This window comes from Leptodactylus fuscus, chromosome 5, assembly GCF_031893055.1.
Source record: "Leptodactylus fuscus isolate aLepFus1 chromosome 5, aLepFus1.hap2, whole genome shotgun sequence".
Taxonomy (NCBI): Eukaryota; Metazoa; Chordata; class Amphibia; order Anura; family Leptodactylidae; genus Leptodactylus; species Leptodactylus fuscus.
The window spans coordinates 160,549,540-160,575,025 of NC_134269.1; the positions used below are offsets into that span (position 1 = coordinate 160,549,540).

The following is a 25,486-nucleotide window of genomic DNA, read 5'->3' on the forward strand; positions in this document are numbered from 1 at the left end:
TATTACAACTCACCTTAGGATTTCCTGTCTCTGAGGGGAATCCAGAAATATCTATATGAATGGACTATGGATAATATTCTCCCTCATACCTTGTCTTTTACAGACTCTAGTCAAGTCGCTGATTGTTGACTACTGGGATTGTGATTTGTAATGCTTAGCTGTGAAAGGCAGATTGATTTATCCTGCTGGAGTAATATTATTTATCCCACCGCGTCTTTACTAATCAGATGGGAACACTTTATCAGCAGCGGCTGAAAGGTTTTTATTTTTTAATACATCCACGGGGCTGAGATTGTTCAGAACATTTGTACTTTGCGTTAATTAAAAACCCCTGTGGAACGAGGGAAAGCTTTTAGATTGTAGCATTCTTATTGTTTTCTCTGCTGCATTGCCTTTGCCAAATTAATTTGCAAGATACGGTGGGGGTTCATAACAGGGCTGCATTTATTTTATTCATAGTAAAATCATTGTGTGCTTGGTGCTAATAACAAATATTTAATGTATTTTATGCAGGCGACGGGACAAAATGATTGCTGATCTCAGAGAACAGAAGCGATGCTACATTCCTGGCATGTGGAATGTGAACAGCGTTATGCTTGGGGGTCTCGGATCAGAACCACCTTTACAGGGTAACCACAAACTACCATTGTATTACGTTACTTACATACAGGCATTGTCTGGGTCAGAAAGCCTATACCCTATCTGGGAATTCTATGTTAAAGGTATTTTCCCACTAATGATACATAACTTCTAGACATCAGGATCACAAGAATCGGGATACTCAAGTTCTTGCTGTACATACTGTTTTCTGTCAGTCCCATAAGTGGAGAGGAGTAGTTGTCACAACTCATTTTACATTAGGAACTTGGAGATCCCAGTTCTTATGATTGCTGGGGGTCCCAGCAGTCAGACAGCATTCATGTATTTCCTAATCTGTGGATGGGATATATGTAACGTTATTGTGATACCCCTACGGTAGAGGAGGATTCCTTGGCTAGTCCCCTATTAAGCCAGTGTCACTACAAAGATTGTCTCTAGCTCTGGAATACCAAGCATCCTAAGCATTACAAAGGCAGTGTATTGATTTCTATGAGAACTGTGTATTGCTCTATTTTTCCATTATGGTTGATCACAGGTTGTTGCACTGCTAGGCTCCCTTGTGTAACAGTAACAAAAAGGAATTGTCAAATTGGAACGGATTTTCAGTTGCACAATTTTCTGTTACAAAATCTATCTTGTCCTGTAGCCGTGTATATATAGGTGAGCTGGGCAAGTCAGCTGTTGGCCAGATGATCATTTGGCTTTCAATCATCTCATGTGTATGACAGTTTCCCAATACCGCTGTCAAGTCGATACACTGAACATTATCCACACTGATAAGAAGCCTTTAGCAATCCTGTATGTACAACTGTAATTGGAAACATGCCAGGATTAGGGACATGCGTGGTTTGCAGATCCTGAACTAGTCTTTTTTTTTGTATAATTGCTTCTATTAAATAAATGAATGTATTATTCCTAACATCAATATTATATGGTGATGTTATTGTTTTCCATATTCTTCAATATTCAGAGTGTCTTTTGTTTTTTTATATTTGCAGATGTGGAATGTGAAATGAAGGAGTCAATAGATATTTCGAATGAGGTAATACCAGTATGCCCATGAGTACAAAACATTGAAAAAAGTTTTCTCATTTTTGCAGTAAATCCTAACAGGGCTGCTTACCCCGCCTACACACAGTGATTGACAGTTGTTCCTGTTTGTACACAGAAAACTGTCAATCACTGTGTGTAGCAGGACTCTCATAGGAGTCCTGTCAGGATTTATTCAGTTTTTTTTACCCCTGCTCCAAATCATATGAACCTATAGATCACAGAACTCGGCTTCTCTTCTTCTATGATATGCTGTTCTCAGACAAAGTGTCAGAAATGACCTGACAGGTTCGCTTTAAGTATAAATTGTGTTGCTTTTTGATGGACTACCAATGCTATGCTGCAATTAATAAAGGCCATATAATAATATAAGGCTGAATAATTTCTAACTACAAGTTTAAAGGGATTTTCCTATGAACATAACTTTATTCAAATGATTAAAAGTAAAAAATGTTTTTAAATATAATTGGATAAGGGAAATTAAAATTTTGCAATGTTTAAGGCTGGGGCCCCATGGGCCGGAAACGCCTCAATGTGCCCGCTGCTGAAACACCACAGGAAAAATCGGGGCGTTTTACAGTACTTGCAAAGTGGATGGGATTCATGCGAATTCCATCCCCACTTTGCGGAAAAAAATCGCAGCGCAGACACGCTGCGATTTCCAAAACCATTGCGGTTTTGAAAATCGCAGCATATCAATTATATCTACGAAAACGCCGGCGGCTTTCCAATATATATAAAGGTTACAGAAAGTCCGTGGAGGAAAACTCGGTGAACTTTCTCTTCAAAGCGCTGCAGGAAGAACCGCAATGCGTTCACACTGCGGTTCTTCCCGCAGCGTTTTAGCACTACGTTTCTGGGCCATGGGGCCTTAGCTTTAAAGATTTTTTCTAGTGGTGACGGTCATTTGTTTTTATTGGTTGTCAGTGAAATGATCATAAATGCAGCCATGATTTCCTTATTACGGCTGGGATAGCTTTTTGTGCAGAGTTCCTACATTTGTCGTCACACTTTAGGGAACCTATTGAGGCAAAAGGCTGCCACTTCTAGGATTATTAGAGAAAATCTTTAAAATTCAGCAAAAATTATGTTCATGAGAAAAACTCTTTAACATTACATTTTATTTGTATGTGTTATATGTACAGGCGGAGACAACACCTTGCGCTGAAGATGTACAGAAAAAGATAAATGCCATATGGACTGTACTTCATGTCCCAGAAAGCCAGAGACTAGATATGGCAATTAAATATAGTTCCAATGAATACCAAGACCTACTAAAAGAGGTAACGTGTATATATTGTAAAGTTGTAACATAATAACAGCGGGGTGCAGCTTAGTGTCACATGCAATAATGCCGTACTGAAATAAGATCCCTAACCTGCATATATCCGTAGAAGGGAATCATATAACAAAGGATTCTACTGCTAGGAGCCCAAGATCAGCTATGAAAGCTGAGGACATCTTATTACATATTAATGGGACACTGAAACTTGAATAACTATCCATTGATTTAAAGGGGTATTTGGATTTTTTTTTTTAATGAAGATTGTGAGCCCCATATAGGGATCACAACGTACACTTTTTCCTATCGGTATGTCTTCATAGAATGGGAGGAAATCCATGCAAACACAGGGAGAACATACAAACTCCTTGAAGATGTTGTTCCTGGTGGTATTCGAACCCAGGACTCCAGCGCTGCAAGGCTGTAGTGCTAATCACTGAGCCACCGTATTGCCGTGTATTTGGATATTAGACATTTATCACATTCTATAGGAAATACTGTATATATTCGTTAGGAGAATTGGGAATTGGAGGATCCATAAATACTAACATTTTTTAGTGTAAACCTTACAAATGAACATAATTGTAAAAGCTTCCACTATTATACAGGCTATAAAGATGTGGGAAAAAGCAGCCACACTTATCAAAAGAAGAGAGAAGCTCTTAGCTGAGCTGGAGATGGTGGAGACGGCAGCATCTGATCCTAACAGATTCTTCCATAGAGGTAAGCTTCGTGTCACATAACAAAATGTTTCTACTATACTCATATTTAGTAAACCTACCATCCCAAAGTGATCTTTTTTTAACAGTTTATATAGAATTTGCTATGAGTGGTTACTGTTAATCAAATATATAATAATACAGTATGTACGTGTTGTCAGGCTATGTTCACATTGGTGTCATAACTATTGTTCATGACCTGTTCATGATTTATAAAGGGGTCTGCAGGAGTTCTGACAAGGTTTCTGATGTTTTGACAGGCAAAATTGGCAATGCATGCTGCGCTATTCTTGCCCTCATAACTGACTTAACCTGACAGAAACCCTTGTGGAGGCTCAGGGTGGTGAGCGAGCGGAGCCTCAGTAAGTCAGGAACAATAGATGTCAGGAAAACATACGGTTCCTTCCAGCACTGGTAGAAGAACCAATTCCATTTTCATTATCTTAGTTACACATTGCTGACTAATGTATTTTGACAGAATTGTTTATTTCGGAAACCCTCTTTTTATATTATTGCCCTCATTTACTATTGGGTTTCCATGTGTTGGCGCATTTTTGGGGTATTGCATTGCATCCCTTTTCTGCAGCCCGCTTACACAGTGGACGGAGCGGGGCATGAATCGGAATGGGCTGGGGATGGCCCAATCCAACATATGTTCTATACTATAGGAAAGTGACTTGAGTTATACCATAAATCTATACTAGGCCATCTACATGCGCTAGAATTACTCAGAGGCTGGAGTCTCTTGGTAACTATAGCGAGTTGTATGCCCAGCGGGGAATGAATTAGAACTTCTTCTGCTGGCCCATAGTTTAGAGTGGAGTCTGTCATATGACCTGGAGCGTCAGTAGGCGAGGCAGAGAAACAAGACTGCTGCGCTCTGCGACAGTAAACGCTGGGGCTGTGGGGGGGCCTGCATAGATATTTCTAATAATATTATGAATATATCTGTAAAACAGTATTGTTACCTGTTTAGGGTATGAAGGAACGTCAATGGCAAGGATGGAAGAGTCTAGAAAAAGGAAAAAGTTACACAAACAAATGGCAGAAATAGAACCTGAAATACATAAAGTGTTACATACTATAAAGAAGAAATGTAATGACACAGTCAGCTATAAGGTGAGTCTATACAAGTATTGCTAAACCATACTAACAGTCTTTTATGGGTGTTAACCATCAAGTGGCATTTATCAGTCAAACTCAAGATAATCCTGCTGTTCCATGGGTGCTGCCAGTTTTACAGCACAGGGGTAACTGATCTCAGTGGTTGGCATCTGGTCTGTGTGCTATCCAGGTTTTTCCATATCAAACCAGCCACAGTGCATAGCAGGGGACATTGTGCTGAGCACCATCATGTGTTTAGATAGTCCAACAGATGCATAATTTCCTTAAAAAAATATTCGTATAAATATGGTACAAATGTGGCTCAAGTGTACCACATCCTCCACGGGCTGTGTATTTAGTTTTTAGGCTCTGGCACAGCCCATTGCACTTGACCAATGGGGTGTCTATTGGACTATATAAGAATATGATGGTGCTCAGCATAATGGTGACAGTCTACTGTATAATCTAAGGTGGAGCCAAATTGCTTGGATTGTGTAGGTTGTATCTCTCAGGACACTCTTAGGGTGAGGCCCCACGTTGTGAAAAATCTGCTTTTCTGTTGCAGATTGTGCTGCTTTTTTTTTTTTTTTTTTTTAGAGAAACCCAGGAGCAGATGGACCAGAATGGAGAAGTATAGGAGCTTCCTTAATATTTTGCATTCCTTTTGTAGCCACTCCTGGGTTTGGTTAAAAATAAACTGCAAAATCTGCAACAGCCTTAAGGTTGAGCTACACTAGCAGATTTTTTTAGAATGAGTGTTGAATGAGGGGGGGTTCCTTACTGCCCAGAGATGATGCTAAGCTGTGAAGAATGCACTAGTACTAGTCTATGGAAAAGTACAGTTAGGAGGAGCGTTCTTCACAATCCAGCTAGACTGTCAGAAACGACCTTCTGACAGTGGGCAGAGATCAGTGCTGTTATAATGGCACCAATATCTCCAGCCCAGGGGCACATAACGGGAAAGCTGACAGTGTGCTGAATTCACCGCACTGTCAGCTTTCTAGTGGTATATAAAACCGCATGTGCCTGAGAACATGAAAGGTCCACTTTAAGCCTGGAGTCAAAGATACATACAGATATTATATTATAGCGTTTGACAAAATTTGATCAACTAAAATGTCTATTCTAATAGTAATCTGTTTTATACCAGCATAACTATGGTAAAGGACCTTCAGCTATTACCATAGAGAATGGGGAACTCCATGTGACCAGAGTAGTGATGGACATGCTCATTCAGGGCGTCATTTACTTCCGAGACTTTCAGGACAGCTATCTCCATCAGTCTTACAGAAATGACTGGAGTGGCAGTCGAGCATGCGCACCTCTGCTCCATTCTTGTGAGGCACTTTAAGGTGGGCCCCCATGGGCCGGAAACGCGATTTTGCCGCAGTGGAAACGCATTATACAGTAACTGTAAAGTGGATAGGATTCTTGCGAATTCCATGCCCAGTTTGCGGTAAAAATTGCAGTGTGGACACGCTGCAATTTCCAAAACCAGCGTGGTTTTGGAAATTGCAGCATGTCAATTATATCTACGGAAACGCCATCAGCTTCCTCGTATATATAATGGTAACAGAAAGTCTGCGGAGGAAAACTCTGTGAACTTTCTGTTTAAAACGCTGCGGGAAGAACCACGATTTGTTCCCGCAGCAGCTTTTCGCGCAGCGCTTTCATTCTGTGGGGCCTTAGCCTAAGGGTTCCCGTTCTCATTATTCATTTGTCTCCTGTTCTGTGGATAGGAAGGATTTATCAAAGTTTTCTTTCTCTCATATTTCTGACCTGTGGCATGCATGTATTCCCTATTAGGAGATTCATCACATCTTCCAGAGCTCATTATGTTATCAGACACACCAGTACATTAATGTATTAGAAATCCTTAGGCTCAGTTCACATCTGCATTCAGGGATTCTGTTCCCTTCTCCTTGTGGAGAGAAAAGCAATGCAAGCAGCATTTTTCGTGCAGAAACCATATAGACCCCATTATAGTCTATGGGTTCCGCGGGTTTTCTAAGGTAATTCAAGTGTAGTCACCATTTTTCATAGTTTCACTGTGACCATGTACCATTGAGAAAGATCTTGTGGTTCTGTGTTTAGTAATACCTTTTTCACTCATATTTTGTTTTGTTTTTTTCTACTACAGGGCAGGCCGTATGCTGACAAAATGAAATGGGACAAAACAGAAATGCTCTATTGGCTGCAGCAAGAACGACGCAAAATCAATCTTAAAAAAGAAAATTGCTTAGTAAAACTTGAAGCTATTAACTGAGGCATGTACAGAGGTTTTCCGGGCTAAAAACATTGATGACCTACCCTAACGATAGCTCACCAGCAGGGCTATTTAACACATTGGTGGGCCCCCCACAGTAGTGAACCTAGCCTCTGTGCTACATGAGGTGTACGAACAAAAGACACCTTCCCTCCTGGTAACATTAGGGCCCCTTCACATGGAGTTTACGCTCCGTGTATTCTGTACATGTAAAAATACATGTGTAAAATGTAGTTAGCCATTGAGTTCAATGGCATGTTCGTATAACGCGCGTTATACGAAAAAGCCATTGAACTCAATGGCTAACTACATTTTACACGTGTAAAATGTACAGAATACACAGCGTGTAGACAGAATACACAGAGCGTAAACTCCATGTGAAGGGGCCCTTACAGTGAATCCAGGGCAGTAACATTTTGTGACTTACAGGAGAAGTCTCTGACTAATTGCTCACATTTCCTGTCTCTTCCCTTTGGTCCGGCATGACCATTTCTTGCAGCTGTGACTTGTCTCTGTAAAGTTTGCAACACAGACATTTTTGACTCCTTACTTCTCCACGCACCTGACCCACATATATGATGCCCCTTCTATTCATAATGTGGCCTAATGATCTCTTTTATAAATGTCCCTTGCATGTGGAATTTTGCCCCACAGCGGCCCACCCAGCCTCCATTATGCCCCACAGCGGCCCATCCAGCCTCCATTATGCCCCACAGCGGCCCACCCAGCTTCCATTATGCCCCACAGCGGCCCACCCAGCCTCCATTATGCCCCACAGCGGCCCACCCAGCTTCCATTATGCCCCACAGCGGCCCACCCAGCCTCCATTATGCCCCACAGTGGTCCACCCAACCTCTATTATGCTCCACAGCGGCCCCTGCAGCCTCTATTTTGCTCCACTGTGGCACAATAGACTGTGGGGTATAATAAACTTTGCAGGGGGCCACTGTGGGGCATAATAGAGGTTGGGTGGGCTTCTGTGGGACATAGTAGATTGTAGGGGCCACAGTGGCCGCTGCAACGTCTATTATGCCCCACAGTGGCCCACCCAACCTCTACTATGCCCCATAGTAGCCCACCCATGAACTATTTTTATACTCCAGGGTCTTTTCAGATCCCGTAGTATAATAATCAGAGACTCGGGGAAGGTGTACAAACATAATAAACACTGTTACTAACTCACCTCTCCTGGATCCAGTGTTACTCCTAGCACAGGCTTCGGGCCTTTATGATAATATCCCAGACGTCACATGGACCGTCCACATGACGTCTGGGACGTTACCATAAAGGCTTAAAGCCTGCTAGGAGTAACATCGGATCCAGGAGAGGTGAGTAACATTGTTTTTTATGTTTCTTCACCTTCCCTGGGGCTCCGATTATTATACTCAGGGGTCTGAAAAAAAACCCTGAGTATAATAATAGAGGTAGTTGTTGAGGTTCGCGGATCTGCTCACAGCCACTTCTGCTTCCTTCTTTTGCATCCTATAGCAAAAGGGGAAGCGGGGAGCAGCCATTAGCAGGACTGGGGATAGGTAGGGAAATAGACCTATTAAAAAAGAACAAAAAAAAAGGTATCCTCACCTACCTGCGATCCCGAGATGGAGTTGCCGCTGCTGCCACCTCTTCTTCTTCACCCGGTTGCACATAATACATCTGTGTCTCAGCGCAGGAGGCGTGATGACATCTTATCATCACTGCCTGCGCTGAGACGAAGAGGACTAAGCCAGAACAGGTCCGCTCAGTTTTGTTTTTAGAGCAGCCTGTCTTGGGCTAGTTTAGAAAAAAAAAAAAAGATAAAATTGCCTTCCCTCTGAAAGTGCCGCCTCACCTCGCCTCAGTAGCAGTGCACCCCTGCCCCCCATCATGACCACCTAAAATTACTAGACCTGCACATATTATAATGATTCATCAATGGCCCCCACCTTAGTGGCTTTTACACAGTATAATGGCTCCCTAGTGGCCCCATACAATATTCCTCTTATAATGTCTCCCTCCAGGTTTCACCCTACAGATTCATGTCCCCCCACTCCCCTAGCTGCCCCCACCATGTCAGCCTCCCCCCCCCCCCCCAAGTTACACACACAGTATAATTTCCCCTACACCAATGTGTCCAACTCAGGTTGCCCCCAGAATATCAAGTTGCCCCCGACACTGACTCAGTTCTAAGCTGCAGTACCTCAGTTCCACCACTACACAGAGAACAGTGCTGTTTATGTCCTGCTCCATGCTCTGTGTATCAGCTGCTGAGAACAGCTAATTAATGGGGGTGCTGGGGTCAGACCCTCACTCATCCTATACTAGTGAACTAATTATTTTAGTCTGGAAAACCCTTTTAATACAAATATGTATAAAAGTATAGAGAACCTATCACCACCTCACATCAGTAAGGCTAGTGGAATACAATCACAGCTGCTGCTTCACTGATGCCACAGTGGTTTTCATTTACTTGTAGGCTTCCGCATTCAGCTATTATTTGTGCCATTAGCTCTCCCGGACTGATAGCAGTAATTAGCCAAGTGGGCGTTCCCTAGTGCTTTAGCCACTATTCCTAATCGCTGAACAGGGGAGCCAACAAGTAAACAAACAGTGACCATTGTCATCAGTGAAGCAGCAGCTCCGAGTGTATGTTGCTATCTTATACGATGCGGTGACAGATCCTCCTTAAAATGAGTGAGAAACACATGGGATTGCTGTAAATACACATGTGTAAATAAACGATTCTTAAAGACAAACATGTATGTGTACAGTAACATGCTGAGAGTAAATCCAGAACAATTGTCATGGTACCTCGACTATTTTCTAAGCTTGGAAGAAAGAACGCCACACTTGGAGTGCTGGGAAATTTCTTATATTTTTATTCAAGCAGTGATGATAGAAGTAGAGTTAAACGTTTTTCAGTATAACAATACCTTCTTCAGACTCTCCGTCTGTTTCCGTACAGGGTCCGCTGTGTGATAGGTAAAAGTTTTGGAATCAGGATGAATATGCGCTATGAGCAATGGCAATGACGCCAGGTGAAAAAGAGCGCCAATTTTCTAAGGGATACAAAATTGCTTCTAAACCACTTACATGTTGTTGTAGGGCGATAGTGAACATACTTCTCCTAGCGGACCCCGTGCGCAGATCTGAACCAAGCCTTACAAAGGTGCAGAGAAATGGAAGTCCAACATAGCTGTGAATGTCGTGAATCAAACAATAAGTAAGGACCCTGCTCACTTCAGTTTGCAGTCTATGAGGAAATCTCCTACTTGTCTGCCCCTTAGAACGAGCACAATAGTTATTGACAGGTTGGGGTAGAAACAGTGCAGAGCTATATACTGTGCACCTGCACTGAAACCCTCAGGAGATGGGGCAAACCAGAAGAGAGATGATCGGAAGACAGGACATCGTGCTGCATGACCCTATCTGGTCATGTGACTGTAGGGCAGAACAGGCTATCATAGTCACAATGAAAATAAGTCTTTTGTATATTGCACACAAAAACAATACTTCATCTTTTTATGTATAATCGGAGTTTATTGAAAATTTTTATAATAAAGAACACAAGCAAAAAAAAGGAAAACCAGAAGCGGGACACGCAGGCCCCAATCAGCATATACACACACGGAGGGAGGGACCCCCAACCGATAGACTCAACAGGGAACAGTTGATGCTGAAGCAATAAACCAAGAAGAAATAAACCAACCACGAGAGCCATGTAGTATGTACTTCATCTTTTTAGCAGACTGAACAACCCAGCTTGTATACCATGAAGAGCTGAATGTAAGAATGAAACACACATCCTTCCCCTGACTGCAATAACATGTATTACGCAATAGCTTAGCCATGTATAGTCATGTCATGATACCACAGGACAACTTCTTATCTGTTACACAAAACAACTCAAGCGCCTAAGGTCAGCTGAAAACATATACTTGGAAGATGCTTGTACTTTTGAACCAATTACCAAATGAAAAGGAAATGCAACTAAATATGCACACCTAAGAATATTAAAGGGATTGTCCAGTTCCAGGAAAGTACTTGTCTACTGAACAGTTATACAATTTATAATATACTTTCTGTATCAATTCTTCACGGTTTTCTAGCTCTCTGCTTGCTGTCATTCATTCTGCTTATTTCCAGTGGATATAAATCACTCCATGATCATGTGACATACAGTCCAAAGTGTACTTGCTACAGCCATAATGTAGACAGTGCCAAGGAAAATATAAATGTATGTAGCAGACCCCCCTCTTCCCAAATGGTAAAATGAGAAATCTGTGTACAAAAGACAATTATTATTTTAAATAAATTTAGTGTCCAAGCTACAATGGTGAAATCCCTAAGAGAATATTGTCCTTTAACTCTACACGGCAGAACAATCTGATTTCTCTCAATGATCTAGGTAAGCATTTGTTGTGATGACGTTATTGTACGGCATGTCTGTATATGTTTATATACACCGGACACACCATATTCCCAGTTTAGTGGCAGCTGCTCGTAGATGGCAGTGGTTCAAGGGGGAATTTAGACAAGACGCAGACCCATCAAAATACTCCTAAAAGGTGCAACTGGAAATGTTGTAGAGTATTTTTCACTTTACTAGCCAATGTAGTATGTTCCATTTCCATGTAAGAGTATAGATTGTACAACTCATTAAAGAGGACCTTTCACCACTTTTGGGCACATGCAGTGTTATATACTGCCAGAAAGCCGACAGTGCGCTGAATTCAGCGCACTATCGGCTTTCCCGATCTGTGCCCGGTGTACAGAGCTTACGGTGCCGGTACCGTAAGCGCTTTACACCGGGCACAGATCGGGAAAGCCGACAGTGCGCTGAATTCAGCGCACTGTCGGCTTTCTGGCAGTATATAACACTGCATGTGCCCAAAAGTGGTGAAAGGTCCTCTTTAATAATATACAATCCATATGGTGGAGATCTGCAGTATATTACATGGTTGCCTTTAGAGCAGGTCGAGGCTCTCTACATGTAGGCAGTCCCATATTCCCTGATGTACGGATGCCGATTTTGTGGTACAGTTTGATCTACAATGCCCAAAGTGAAAAAACTAGCTTAAAAAAGTGTTAAGTTAAAACAACTCATTCATTTTTTTCCCTATATTTTATATTTAATCCCATTCATAGACCTTTCTCCTTTACTTTAGTAGCCGTGGTCATTTCTAAGCCCCTCTAGGACAAGGGCCAATTACATGGCGGAGATTTCACAGGTAAAAATTTTAGTACTGACGGCTTAAAAATAGCTTCAGAAAAGATCAGTATGTTTTTCCTTGCTCTGTTGTCATGGTGACACGGTGCCTTGCAGGGTTTAAGCCATATGTACCGCTAGCTCTTATGGAAACAGTTAAGGGGGTTGTATTGAACCTGTCAGCTGCTATTTGTGACAAATCCTAAGGGTTTAGCTCCAACATTAAGAGTGTTAATGGATAAAGTATACACTAATTGTTTCTTTTCTGCTTGCTATTAGCTCCTCCAAGAATGTCACTCAGCAGCAATGTGTCGGCTGGGATCCCAGTCATTGCCTTCACCCAAATAAATATATGTATTCAGAAAAGTCATCACTGCTTGGCATGGTAGAAAGAAGGGAGCCCAAAGCACCCAGGCTCTCATTGTATAAGCCATCCCGCACGACAGAGGGAACGTGATCTGACCAGAGGGTATGGTCAGTCATCTCTAAAACTCCGCTATCCCCTCTGTCGTTCTACAAGAAGGACTAGCCACGCCTTATCTTTATGGGGAAGATTCAGTAGTCCTTTCTTCTATTCCTGACCTGCCATTCTATTTGGGCCCCTGATCTTCACAGGTCTTACTTCTCTATGGCCATACAAGACATAACCCGCTTTGCTGACATCCATCTCTGCTGAGATGCACGTGAATGTGTTTTGCAATGTGTTAAGAGAGAAAGCTTGTCAGACAGCACTAAAATAAGAGTGCCTGGTGTGCGGAAATGGAGGGCTTCACATTCACATTAGATGGTCACCCAGCGCTCCTGAAATCAGAGGATTTTGCTGCCATGTATATGTTTACAAGGGCAGTCCCATTACAGACGCTTATCCCTTGTCCACAGGTTAGGACACAAGTTTGACATCACGATCAAGAGAATGAAGCACGGTGTGCTTGTATGACTGGCGCTCCATACACTTCTATAGCCCTGCTGGAGACACATAGCAGTGAGTGAAGCATCAGGCATGTAAGTGCACTGTGAACGCAGAGACAAGGCAGAAATATTCTGGTTGGATATAGCAATAACATATGCAGATATAAATGCTAGGTATTAAGAATCATGGTAAGTAGTGGGAGGAAGGAAGTTGTCTAATGCTGGTTTCTTCTGCAAGGGTTTTATTAAGCGCTTTTGATTACTGACAAAGTGATAAAGTCATTGACCATGAGTTACAACTTTACTGTTATAGTAAGTTCCTACTATATACATAGTAGGGCATTTGGATGCTATCCATGTACTATTACATGGACTGCTAGTAATCTGACCCATGTATTACTACATTTCCTCTACAGTGGGCACTATTGGGGGGGATGGGAAGAGAACGGGGCTGCAAATTCTCCCTCAAAAATATAACCTCTACTGTCAAGGGTCTCAGGAGACTGAGCTGTAACTATCTGCTGATCACAGGTCTCAGATTACAAGAGTTGCCTATGATGAGACAAACCGTTAAAGGGGTATTCCCATGACGCTTGTTCACTAACCTGCAGGCTGTTGTGCTCTCTTCACTTCCTGCTTTCCTCAGCACATAGGTGGGCGGGGTTTCACTTGCACAGGATTGTGAATGAATTACCACAGTGTGAAGCTGATGTAGCAGAGCTGGATTTGAGTCAGTTTGCATTACATACAGAGGTAACGGACTCCCTATCTCAGCCCTTATCAGCCAAATTCAATTAAACCGACTGATAAGAGCTCAGAAATCCTGAAGCTCTCTGAGGAGCTTCGCTACTTAAAAGACACAAACCGCTTAGAGCTGCTCCCAGCCCCTCCCTCCTCCCCCTGAGAGCAGGCAGCTACATCACTTCACAAATGAGCAGATAATCACAAGGGCCATAGAAACAGAGTGTAAACAATGAATTGAATAAATTAAGATAGCGGCCAAACAAAGAAGTTTCGATAAAGCAATGCACTTAGGAAAAGTCTTAAATCCCCATAAACTAGCAGTATAGATAGGATCCTTGTGATGGGACAACACCTTTAAGGCTATATGCGCACGACCATGTGTAATCCATGGGTCAGTAAAAACGGCATGGATGTCACACAGATTGGGATCTCTTATCAGTGGTTTTCATCTAACCATACAGGCCAAATGAGTCTTTTTAGCGATTGCAGATACGAAGTATGGTTGTGTGCATGAGACCTAAGAAAGGCTAACCAAGACACATTCCAAGAGCCCTTGATCTCATTTAATATAATCTCATGTCCCAGAGCTGCGATTGGAAGGATCTGAGTTCTCTGGAGACCCGACATCTGTGGCAATAAGTTGTAGCATTACAAGACAGCTAAGTTATTATAAGGCAGCCTTCACATGGAGTTTACACTCCACTCATTCTGAACGTAAACTCGTTCAGAGTGAACGGCGTAAAAAACAGATCCCATTGACTTCAATGGGTGCCAGCATACGCGCACTACCCAATGAAATCAGTGGGAGGCTTTTTTACCCAATGCTTTCAATGTGATACGCGCATATCACATTGAAAGCAATAGGTAAAAAAGTCTCCCATTGATTTCAGTGAGTGAAGGATGAGCAGGTCGTGTTCAAGAAATATCATGACGTGTCCTATACTTATACAACAACACTACTGGCTTCTGATCTGAGAGATGTGGAATATCCTGGCTAGGGCTGTATATAGAGTTTACTAGAAATTAAACAAAAATAGATTTTAAGTAAAAACAGATTTTATTTTATAAAAAAACAAAAGTTGATAAAAGCTCCCTCCCTCCAATGTCAATTCATAAATATTAACATATATGTTGCTTAATTGGTACATATTGAAAGTACTTGTTCTGAAAAAGTAATGTTAATAATACAAATCTAAATACTTCAGTTGGTTTTTGCCATGGCTGGGTCTTTTGCAGGACGTCTGCTACAGATATGCCAGAGGCAAAGAACAAATGGGACGGGTCAAGAAATGGATATAATACAGTATCCTGTGCTATCTGTATTGAGGGCAATAAAAAAGGCTGTTGTACATTGCAGTGTGTTTCCAATTTTTGTCTGACCCACGTGTGTCATGTTTTTTTTGTTTCCACAAAAAAAAAGTTGGATGCAGTTTTCTTTATTTTTCAGCATCACTGAGAAATGAATGTGAGAAGCAGATGAAACACGGACACAGACGACGAAACACAGATTATGTCCATGTGCTGTCAATTTTTTTCCATTGACCCATAAACTTGTATGACCGAGAAAGGAAAAAATAAAACATGAGTGAACTTTTTTTTTTTCTCAGTGTCTCACAATTTGTGAAAAAATGGACATGTGAAATGCTTCATTAACTAGAATGGGTCAGTGGTTTATATCCTTTATTTTCACAGATCGCACTCAGACAGAAAAATCATTCATGCAAAATAGCCCTAAAACTGTAGACTGTACAGTGTCATATATCTGATGCTTTGTATCTGGGCGATGGATACACGATTTATCAGCACACTAATAACCTACGTTCAGTGCCTTGCTAAAGTATTCGGCCCCCTTGAACTTTTCAACCTTTTGCCCGGCTTCAAACATAAAGATATCAAATTTTAATGTTTTGGGGAAGAATCAACAATAAGTGGGACACAATTGAGAAGTGGAACGAAATTTATTGGATATTTTAAACTTTTTTAACAACTAAAAAGTGGGGTGTGCATAATTATTCAGCCCCTTTACTTTCAGTGCAGCAAACTCACTCCATTCAGTTCAGATCTCTGAATGATCCAATGTTGTCCTAAATGACTGATGATAATAAATAGAATCCGCCTGTGTGTAACCAAGTCTCCGTACAAATGCACCTGCTCTGTGATAGTCTCAGGGTTCTGTTTAAAGCGCAGAGAGCATCATGAAGACCAAGAAACACACCAGGCAGGTCCGAGATACTGTTGTGGAGAAGAAGTATAAAGCTGGATTTGGATACAAATATATTTCCTAAGCTTTAAACATGCCAAGGAGCGCTGTGCAAGCAATCATATTGAAATGGAAGGAGTATCAGACCACTGCAAATCTACCAAGACCCGGCCGTCCCTCTAAACCAGACCTGGGCAAAGTCCGGCCCTCTGACTGATTCAGTCCGCCCCGCACTGCTTGACTAGGGAGGCGTGTCTAGGGGGCGTGTCTTACTGTCGGCAGAAGATGGAGACATGTGGAGAGTGTCATAAGGTACTGAGATGTAAGGTGAGATGCAGGGGTGAGAGTGTGTGTATATATATGTGTGTCTCAGTAACCTAGGGGCAGAGATGGAAGGGGAATGTTATACTAGGGCAGAGATGGCAGATGGAGGGGGGACATGAAATGGGGCAAATAAAGGAGGATATGAAATGGAGGGGGGACATGAAACTGGGGGTAGATGAAGAGGGCACTTAAACTGGGGGGACATTAAACCGTGGAGGTAGCTGTAGGGGGACCTGTCTGCTTCTAGTTGCCCCCAGTTTAATGTCACCGTCCAGCTACCCCTACGGTTTAATGTCTGCTTCCAGGTTCCCGATTTTAATGTCCCCCTCTAGTTGCCCCCAGTTTCATGTCCCGCTCCAGCTGTCAATTTATTGCCCTCCTCAAACTACCCCCACTGTTTAATGTCCCCCTCCAGCTGCTCCAGTTTTGTGTCCCCTCTAGTTTCCACTAGTTTATACTGGGGCAGCAGGAGATTGGCCTAATACTGTGGGGCCGTTGGAAGGGAACATTATAGTGTGGGGACATATAATGTACGGGTGACTATAGGAGGATAATACTTTGTGGGGGAACTTGGAAAGATGATTGGGAATGGGCGGAGTCAACGTAGAAGTGGGTGGAGCTAAATTTGCCGTGGCGCGGCCCTCTAGCATAGTTTCAATTTCTTATGCGGCCTCATGGAAAAATTAATTGCCCACCCCTGCTCTAAAATTTCATCTCAAACAAGGAGAAGACTGATCAGAGATGCAGCCAAGAAGCCCATGGTCACTCTGGATGAACTGCAGAGATCTACAGCGGAGGTGGGAGAGTCTGTCCATAGGACAACAATCAGTCGTACACTGCACAAATATGACCTTTATGGAAGAGTGGCAAGAAGAAAGCCATTTCTCAAAGATATCCATAAAAAGTCTCATTTAAAGTCTGCCACAAGCCCCCTGGGAGACACCAAACATGTAGAAGAAGGTGCTCTGGTCAGATGAAACCAAAAGCCAACTTTTTGGCCACTATGCAAAACAATATCTTTGGCGTAAAAGCAACACAACTCATCACCCTGAACACACCATCCCCACTGTCAGACATGGTGGTGGCAGCATCATGGTTTGGCCCTGCTTTTCTACAGGTGTAGAAAAATACACGTGTATTATGACTAGAGATGAGCAAGTACTATTCGAAGCGGCAGTTTTGAATAGCACGCACCCATAGCAATGAATGGAGCCAGCACAAAGACGGGGCCGGCGTCCTGCCGCTTAACCCCCTGCGTCCATTCATTCCTATGGGTGCGTGCTATTTGAAACTGCCATTTCGAAAAGTACTAGCTCATCTCTAATTTTGCCGTGTATTTTGCCGTTTTTTAACATGTGTAAAAAAAAAAAAAAAAGTCATTAAAGTCAATGGGAGTCTTATATTTACACGTGTATTTTGCCAAAATGAGCGCACGTTTACTCCGTATGAATGGACCCGATGAATAAGGAATAATAGCCAAACATCCTCCAAGAACAACTTCTCCCAGCCAACCAGGAGTAATTTAGTGCTGAACAATGGGGTTTTTTTTCCAGGATGATGGAGCACCAAGATACAAGGTAAAAGTAGGTTTACATGACTTATTTTCTGTCCATTGTTCTCATCCATTGAAGGATGAGAGCAAAGTACATTAAATGACAGATTAAGACATAGCCCCCACAGTCGTCTTGTGGCCATTTGCATGAGAAAAAAACCCAACCACCCCCCCAAAAAAAAAACAAAACGCTAAGGCGCAGATCTGCGAGGAAAAACCAAAATGGCAATGCATCACATTTTTTTCCCCACAGCGCTTTTCACAGTAAGTCCACAAAGATTTCCTCTGTCCTACTGCCTCTATTACACCTATATGGAAACCGCTAGCGTTTCTGTAGATATATTTGACATGCTGGAGTTTCCAAAACTACAACGGTTTTGGAAGATAAAGCATGTCCGCTGCTTAGAATCCCATCCACTATGCAGGGACTGTAAGGCTGGTCTTAAACGACCGTAATGCTTTTACGGTCCGCAAGTTGTTGATCAGCAACTTACACTCCGCAGATGTCCGTGACCTGCCGCACTCATCCATAGAGTTCTATGGGCGAGTCCGTGCAGTGCCGTGAATTGTGGCCATTATGGACATGTTCTAAAAAGTGCTGACCTCGGTTGCGGCCCGGCACACCATGGATAAAATATCCGGTGGTGTAAGAGGCCGCATTGAGTATAATGTGTCCGCAAATGGTCCACAATTGAAAACCCTCAATTGCGGACTTAAACTACGGTCGTGTAAGACCAGGCTGAGGCCCCACAGTGCAGAAACGCAGATTTTGCTGCATTTTTTTAAGCCAAACCCAGGAGTGGCTACAGAAGGAATGGAAATATCTAGAAAGCTGTTATACTTCTCTCCTCTGCTCAATCCACTCCTGACTTTGGCTCAAAAAACTGCAGCAAAAAAAGGCTAGGTTTCTGCAATGTGGGGCTTTTTTCCACGGTGTTTCCGCTACATGAGGTCTTGGCCTCAATCAGCAAGTTCTGTAAGAATTGTATAAGTCTCCAAAGCCTTTTGGCTATGGCTGTAGACTATATCACTGGGTGAGATCCATTACTGTCCTAGACAGGTCACTAATGGGGGACCAGCAGACACAACCTTTAGATCACTAGATATAAGAACAAATGACGTGAAGGCTCTGAAACCCCACTATACATTAATACATAACTGTACACCACAGCAGCACAGAGCACATCAGGACACCAGGCAGCCTATACATTACTGGTTGTTTATCAGCACAGGCTCCAGACTTGTCCTGCCATGTCCTCACTCCTGGAGACGTGCCAGGACCTAACCCGTGACCACGAGACTTCTCCTCAGCAGTCAGCACCTATAACCCCGGTTACCCTGTCACTACAAGACGTGACTAGAGAGTCGGCCCGGCCCTCACGTCTCCTCACACTGCCGGTGTCCTCCGTCCATTCCCGCCGCTTTCAGCTCCTCGGCTGCAGCCAGTAAAGAAGAAGCCGCGTCTCCAGGAAGTGACTTGGGCGGCCCATTATTAACTCTTTCCCTTCCGCGTAGATCCCACAACACGTCTTTCCGTAGCAGTCTCTGCTGTGCCGCCGGTAATGAAGAGGTTATCAGAGAAGTGACAACGTCATGATACCGGGGCACGCCGGGAGTTGTAGTCCGTATCTCGTGCTTGCGACAGAATGTGAATAAGAAGCTGTAGTGGAAGGTGAGGCTGTGCTAGGTGTGCGGGGCCGGGTAGGACATTGTATTCTGCGGCTGGGGCTGGATCCCTGTGGTGTTGCTGGGCAGTAGTTCCTCAGAAGCAGGGAGGACAGAACAGGCCATGTCTCCTATAAGGTTGTCAGTGTGTTGTGGGGAGTTGTCACACTCTGAGGGCTCAGCTATTGTGTCACTGTACAATGCAGAGAATAGGAAATCATGTCATATGTGTCCAGAAGTGACAGGAGTATCGTCTAATAGTACCATATGGAGAGGGGCTGGAGGAGCTGAGTGCTAGGTGTCAGGGAAATATAAATTGTACAGCGCTGCGGAATATGTTGGCACTATATAAATAAAATGTATTATTATTATTATATCCCACTAAACAGATATCAGATATCCACAGGATAGAGGGGGATCATATCTGTCTGTGACCCCTTACCTGCCCCCGCTCTGATCTCTGATATCACATATGGGTTTTATATACATACATAGATAGAGAACAGACACAGCCGTAAAAAGATCTAACAAGACAAAAGTTCATGGAAAGGTATGTGAAAATGAAACAAAGATATTCAGTCGCCAACCCTGAAAGCAGATCTCACATGATCAGAATACCTTGATAACTTCACCTTAGGACTAGTCCTCAGTATCAGACTGGTGGATTTCCAGCTATTGGCACATACCCCTGATGTTAGCTGATCAGTGGGGGGCTGGGTGTCAGATCTCTAGTGATCTGATATGATGATCTGTCCTAGAGATAAGTTGTCAGTATCGAAATACTGGAAAACCCCTTTAAACAGAGAACTAGACTTCCTGGTATTTTCTTCCTGGTGTGTTGAAGTGTTATCCATAGTTGTCACGTGACTTTGACAGGTAATTAATGTCACAAGACATTATATCACTGGACAAATAAGGGTGCGTCCACACTACCATTGTTAATGTCCGTTGTTGTCTTCCATCATAGGATGACCGTAACGGACATTAAACTGCTGCAGAGAATGGACACAGACTGATTCTGTGTTTGTTTCCATTGAAACTAATGTAAACAACATGGCGGGACCTAGCTTCTGTCATGTGTGTTTACCTTTGTAGCGGAAGATAAAGTGCTGCATACATGGAAAGCAGCAACGGACATTAACAATGGTGTATTCATCAGATGTACTTCTCATCTTAGAGTAGGATTACGTGTATACACGTGTCCTGCAAACTAAGCCTATGTTCATGCTACCATTATTATTGGGGTGAATGCAGACAGGCTCCCTCTGTATCTATCATTTAGTGTCTGTTGCTTTCTTTCTGTGACGGATAATAGTAATGAACATTAAATAACAGTAGTGTGAATTTACCCAAATAGTGAAAAACACAAACTATATTAGAATTGTATACATTTAATATGTATACAGTGATTTCTCTTTATCCTAATACTTACAAGACTATCAGCAGAAAAATACTACATGGTCTATCTGTTCTGCCCATATGTTTGTTTTTTTTAATTTGATATGAGCATAGATATGTTTATCCCAGGCATATTAAAATCTATTTTTAATAAAGACGAGATACTCAACTACCAGCCATTCCTCTTTTCTTCTCGTCAGATATCCTTTTCCATCCCATGCACCATGCAGGCGCTGGCTGGGCCAGAAGTGAAGTGCCTAAACCCCCAGTCCCCTAGGTTTTCCAGTTTGCATGTTAAACTCCCTTAGCTATGTGGTGTCCATTTGATTTATCTTCTATATACTTGTTTTTTGGACAGGTGTCGGGTTTTGGTACTCATGTCCATTGTTGAATGGAAGTAAATTTCAAAGTTTCTGCATGTTATTAGAAATCCTATAAAATAAATGAGAAGATGGATGAAAGGGCCAGAAGCTTACTTCTTCAGAATCGATCAGCACTAGAAAAGGACATTAGGTCCACATACATCATGGACCATATGATAAGTGATGGAGTTATTACACCACATGAGGAGGAAACGGTGAAAAATAAGGTATTTACCATTCATTTACAATGCTTCATTTACAGTGCTTGAGTTTATCTTATGTTGTGTTCATCAGTCACAAGGCCTGTTTGCAGGTCCCATTTAAGTGAAGTGAGCTGCAATGCCAAGCATAGCTGTTAAACAATGTGCAGTGGTGTGCTTGGTAAGTAGCGGAGAGGCTGCAGTGCTTGCCTGAATGCTCTGGCCTCTTCATACAGCTGATCAGCGGGGATGCTGGATGTTGGACTTCCTCCAATGTGATATTGAAAAGCCATTTAAAAAAACAAGGTCCACTGACTACATTGGTAACTCGGCTACATCTGTATTTTTTCATTGACTTATATAACAAAGTTTCTAACATTTGCCTGTACTAGTCATTAATATAAAGTTGTATGACTGGAGCTATGGGATAATGTAGCGTCAGTCAGAATCTATAACTGTATCAAATGTTTCCCAACTGAAATCATTTCATCTTCCATATAAAAAAGGCTACTCAAGTTGATCGAGCAAATCAGCTTATCAAGATCATTCTCAGCAAAGACAACCGGGCTTTTGTTTCCTTTTACAATGCTCTACTACATGAGGGATACAAAGATTTGGCTGCTCGTCTGAAAGAGGTGTCCTCCATTGATTTATTTGGAAGTGGCAAAGTTTCATCCACTGGTATTACTTCATATGGTGAGTTGGTTGAGCTTTATGGTTGAAATTTGAAGGTCAATCTGAATTGTTTAAAGAGGACCTTTCATCACTTGGGGCACATGTGGTTTTATATACCGCTAGAAAGCCGACAGTGTGCTGAATTCAGCGAACTGTCGGCTTTCACGATCTGTGCCCCGGTGAAGAGCTATCGGTGCCAGTACTGTAGCTCTTCAGTGTCAGAAGGGCGTTCCTGACAGTCAGTCAGGAACGCCCTTCCTCACAGCAGTGCCTATAGCGCTGTACTGTGAGAGCGGGGAGGAACGCCTCCCCCAGTATTCGTCTATGGACAAGTACTATCAGGAGGGGAGGGAGGCGTTCCTCCCCACTCAGTACAGTGCTATAGGCACTGCTGTGAGGAAGGGCGTTCTTGACTGACTGTCAGGAACGCCCTTCTGACAGTGAAGAGCTACAGTACTGACACCGATAGCTCTTCACCGGGGCACAGATCGTGAAAGCCGACAGTGCGCTGAATTCAGTCCACTGTCAGCTTTCTAGCAGTATATAAAACCGCATGTGCCCCAAGTGATGAAAGGTCCTCTTTAAGGGTATATAGTACTGTATACATTCCTGCTTTTCTTTCTGAGGTGTAATGTTTCTAGAGGTGAAGAAATCATTGCTTCTGAAGTAGTGTTTTATAGTGTTTATAGCTTTTACTACTCAAAGATTTACTACATATTTATTGATTTTTATATACATTAAGATAAGAATATAAAATATAACATTAGTTTTCCTCTATGTTCAGTATATATGCCAAACCTGAAACTCCAAACCCCTCCTAAGTATAACAGTTTAGTAAGACTTCACACATCTTTTGATTTTAATAAATTAAATTTCTCTTGAACGGGATGAATTACATTGTATCTGATCTTATCTGATTTTAGTGAAAACAGCCTTGTGTGAAGGTGGGGTGCCACAGAGACCAGTTGTGTTTGTCTCTCGGAAAAAGCTGATACAGGACATCCAGGACAGCTTGTACCGTCTGATGAATGAGTCCGGCTGGGTGATAGTGTATGGCATGGCAGGCTGTGGAAAATCAGTATTAGCTGCTGAAGCCCTCAGGGATCACAGAATTCTTAAAGGTAATAGTATAGGTCTTATTCATCTATTACACCAGCCAAAATGGAGTGGAAACCAAAATATTGTGGTTCCTTACAACAGTTTTGCTTCCTTAACCACTTATTGTGTGCAAATTATATATTTATTTGTGTTTTACTATTCAGCTGTTGTATATAGTATGTGTGTTTATATACATACTATGTATAATTCTCAGGATAGCAATAAGGATATATCCGTCCAGAGTCCATCTAAAAATGTCTCGCAGGTCCAAATTTTTCGCTTGCCGTTGTCAGTGAGAAAGCAATTGACATCCAGAGGACTCCATTATAGGCAATGGAGTCCATCAGAATCTGTTGTTGCCCATCATTAGACGAACCATTATTACTATCTAATCTGTTCTTCTGGTTTTGGGATGGATGATCAGAATATATGCTAAGGCTGAGGCCCCACAATTCGAAAACGTAGCTTTTTTTGTTGCAGATTTTGCTGTGGTTTTTTGAGCCAAAGCCAGGAGTGGATTGAGCAGAAGGTAGAAGTATAAGAAGCTTCCTGCATATTTCTCATTTCTTTTGTAGCCACTTTTGGCTTTGGTTTAAAAAACCACAGCAAAAACTGCAATAAATGTCCAAAAAAGGAGAGAAAAGCAAGCTTGACAATGTTACCTTCTTTATCTTGATGTATTGAAGATATTAGAAGAATGCAATAAAGGATTATCGGTTTTATATGAATTGCTCTGGTGAGTGCCCTGCTTTTTTCTACTTTTTTGGACATTTATCACATATTTGTATGCAGTGAGAACCACCAAATAATACCGTAATGGACGGAATGAGCAATATCTGAGTCTCACACAACTGTCAGTCAACATGTCAGTCTTGATCACCTGTGTACTGGGTTGACATGTGCCCTGCCCTTTGCATGCCAGAAAGTGAAATTTATACTTTGCAAGGGAATTGAGTAGATTTCAGCTATTATTGGTGCCAGTTTGTGACAGTAAATTTGTTAGGCCCTTCCAACAAATTCTTGCCTATTTTACAGAAAAGTCTCAAACATGGCAGAAAGCAGAAAAGGTCAAATGTTTTTATGCAAAAATATTCAGTTTCTCTTTGCTTTACCCTGCACTCACCACTTGGAGGTCTTGTTCCTTTGCCTCTCCTGCTTACACTCTAGTTCTCAGTCACATGACCAACTCCGCTATATTCTACTATGTAAATGCATCTGGTCTCAATGGCTGCACAGAGAGTCAGAGCAGCAGCAGAGGAAACACCTGCTGTGCTCTACAAAGCTAATAATTGGGATATCAAGGCACCCTCATCTATATAAGAATGTTTATCCACACTACAAATACACTATTTCAACTTTCCTCTCTCCACATAAGACCTTTAATATTAACTCCGTATTCTCAGTGATTCTTGGTTGTTCTTCTCCTCAGATTGTTTTCCTGGAGGAGTGCACTGGCTTTCTGTTGGGAAGCAGGACAAAGCAGGTCTGCTGATGAAATTGCAGAATATGTGCACTCGTCTGGATCAGGACTGCAAGTATTCACAGAGGCCTCCACTGAACATTGAGGAAGCAAGAGATAGACTGCGTCAGCTTATAGTGCATTCATATCCCAGGTAGCCAGATAGCTGCTTTTGTTTTTTACAACACTGAACAAGTAGTCTGTAAAATCTTCTGTTTCCTCTTTTACTTTTGTCACCTTTATATCTGTATGTCACTCACAGAGGGGTATTGCTATAGATGGGATTTCAGAGTTTAAAGGTATAGTAGTACAAAATCCACAGACTAGAGAGGCATGGTTGCTGAAAGACAGCAGCCATGTTTTCCAGTCTTATACCAGCTCCTCAAAGGGGTTTTCCAGGCAAAAAAATGTTTTGTTTTTGTTTTTTAAAAGCTCTGTTAGTGCTATTAATGGGTTAATACATGCACTCATTTACCTTTAGCCATGTTTTGAGTGATTTCTGGGTGTCTCTGGGAGCTCCTGGTATCTTCTGTATTTGTTTACAAGGTTCAACTTCCTGCTATGAAACTTCCACGCTAGCTACCTCTCACCTCACTCCCCCCTTCCCCTCTCCCTCCATCCTCTCTCCCCCCTTCCCATACAACCCCTCCCTGTCTTTCTAGCTATCCTACTCACAACTACTAGCCCTTCCCTA

At 42.3% G+C, this 25,486-nt stretch overlaps 2 protein-coding genes across 2 annotated transcripts in view; both read left to right on the forward strand.

Moving 5' to 3' along the window:
- Positions 1-7,107, forward strand: part of CCDC87 (coiled-coil domain containing 87) — a 40,165-nt gene extending 33,058 nt beyond the window's left edge. The window contains exons 16-21 of the mRNA XM_075275884.1: positions 514-629; positions 1,599-1,642; positions 2,796-2,933; positions 3,541-3,655; positions 4,628-4,770; positions 6,896-7,107. Coding sequence (XP_075131985.1) covers positions 514-629; positions 1,599-1,642; positions 2,796-2,933; positions 3,541-3,655; positions 4,628-4,770; positions 6,896-7,021 — 682 coding nt within the window. The 3' untranslated portion in view covers positions 7,022-7,107. The remainder of the gene's footprint in view (positions 1-513; positions 630-1,598; positions 1,643-2,795; positions 2,934-3,540; positions 3,656-4,627; positions 4,771-6,895) is intronic.
- A 12,082-nt stretch (positions 7,108-19,189) lies between these two features.
- The window catches only part of APAF1 (apoptotic peptidase activating factor 1), a 56,532-nt gene continuing 50,235 nt past the window's right edge, over positions 19,190-25,486 (forward strand). Inside the window, exons 1-5 of the mRNA XM_075274614.1 lie at positions 19,190-19,607; positions 21,357-21,587; positions 22,067-22,256; positions 23,159-23,356; positions 24,763-24,946. Coding sequence (XP_075130715.1) covers positions 21,450-21,587; positions 22,067-22,256; positions 23,159-23,356; positions 24,763-24,946 — 710 coding nt within the window. The 5' untranslated portion in view covers positions 19,190-19,607; positions 21,357-21,449. The remainder of the gene's footprint in view (positions 19,608-21,356; positions 21,588-22,066; positions 22,257-23,158; positions 23,357-24,762; positions 24,947-25,486) is intronic.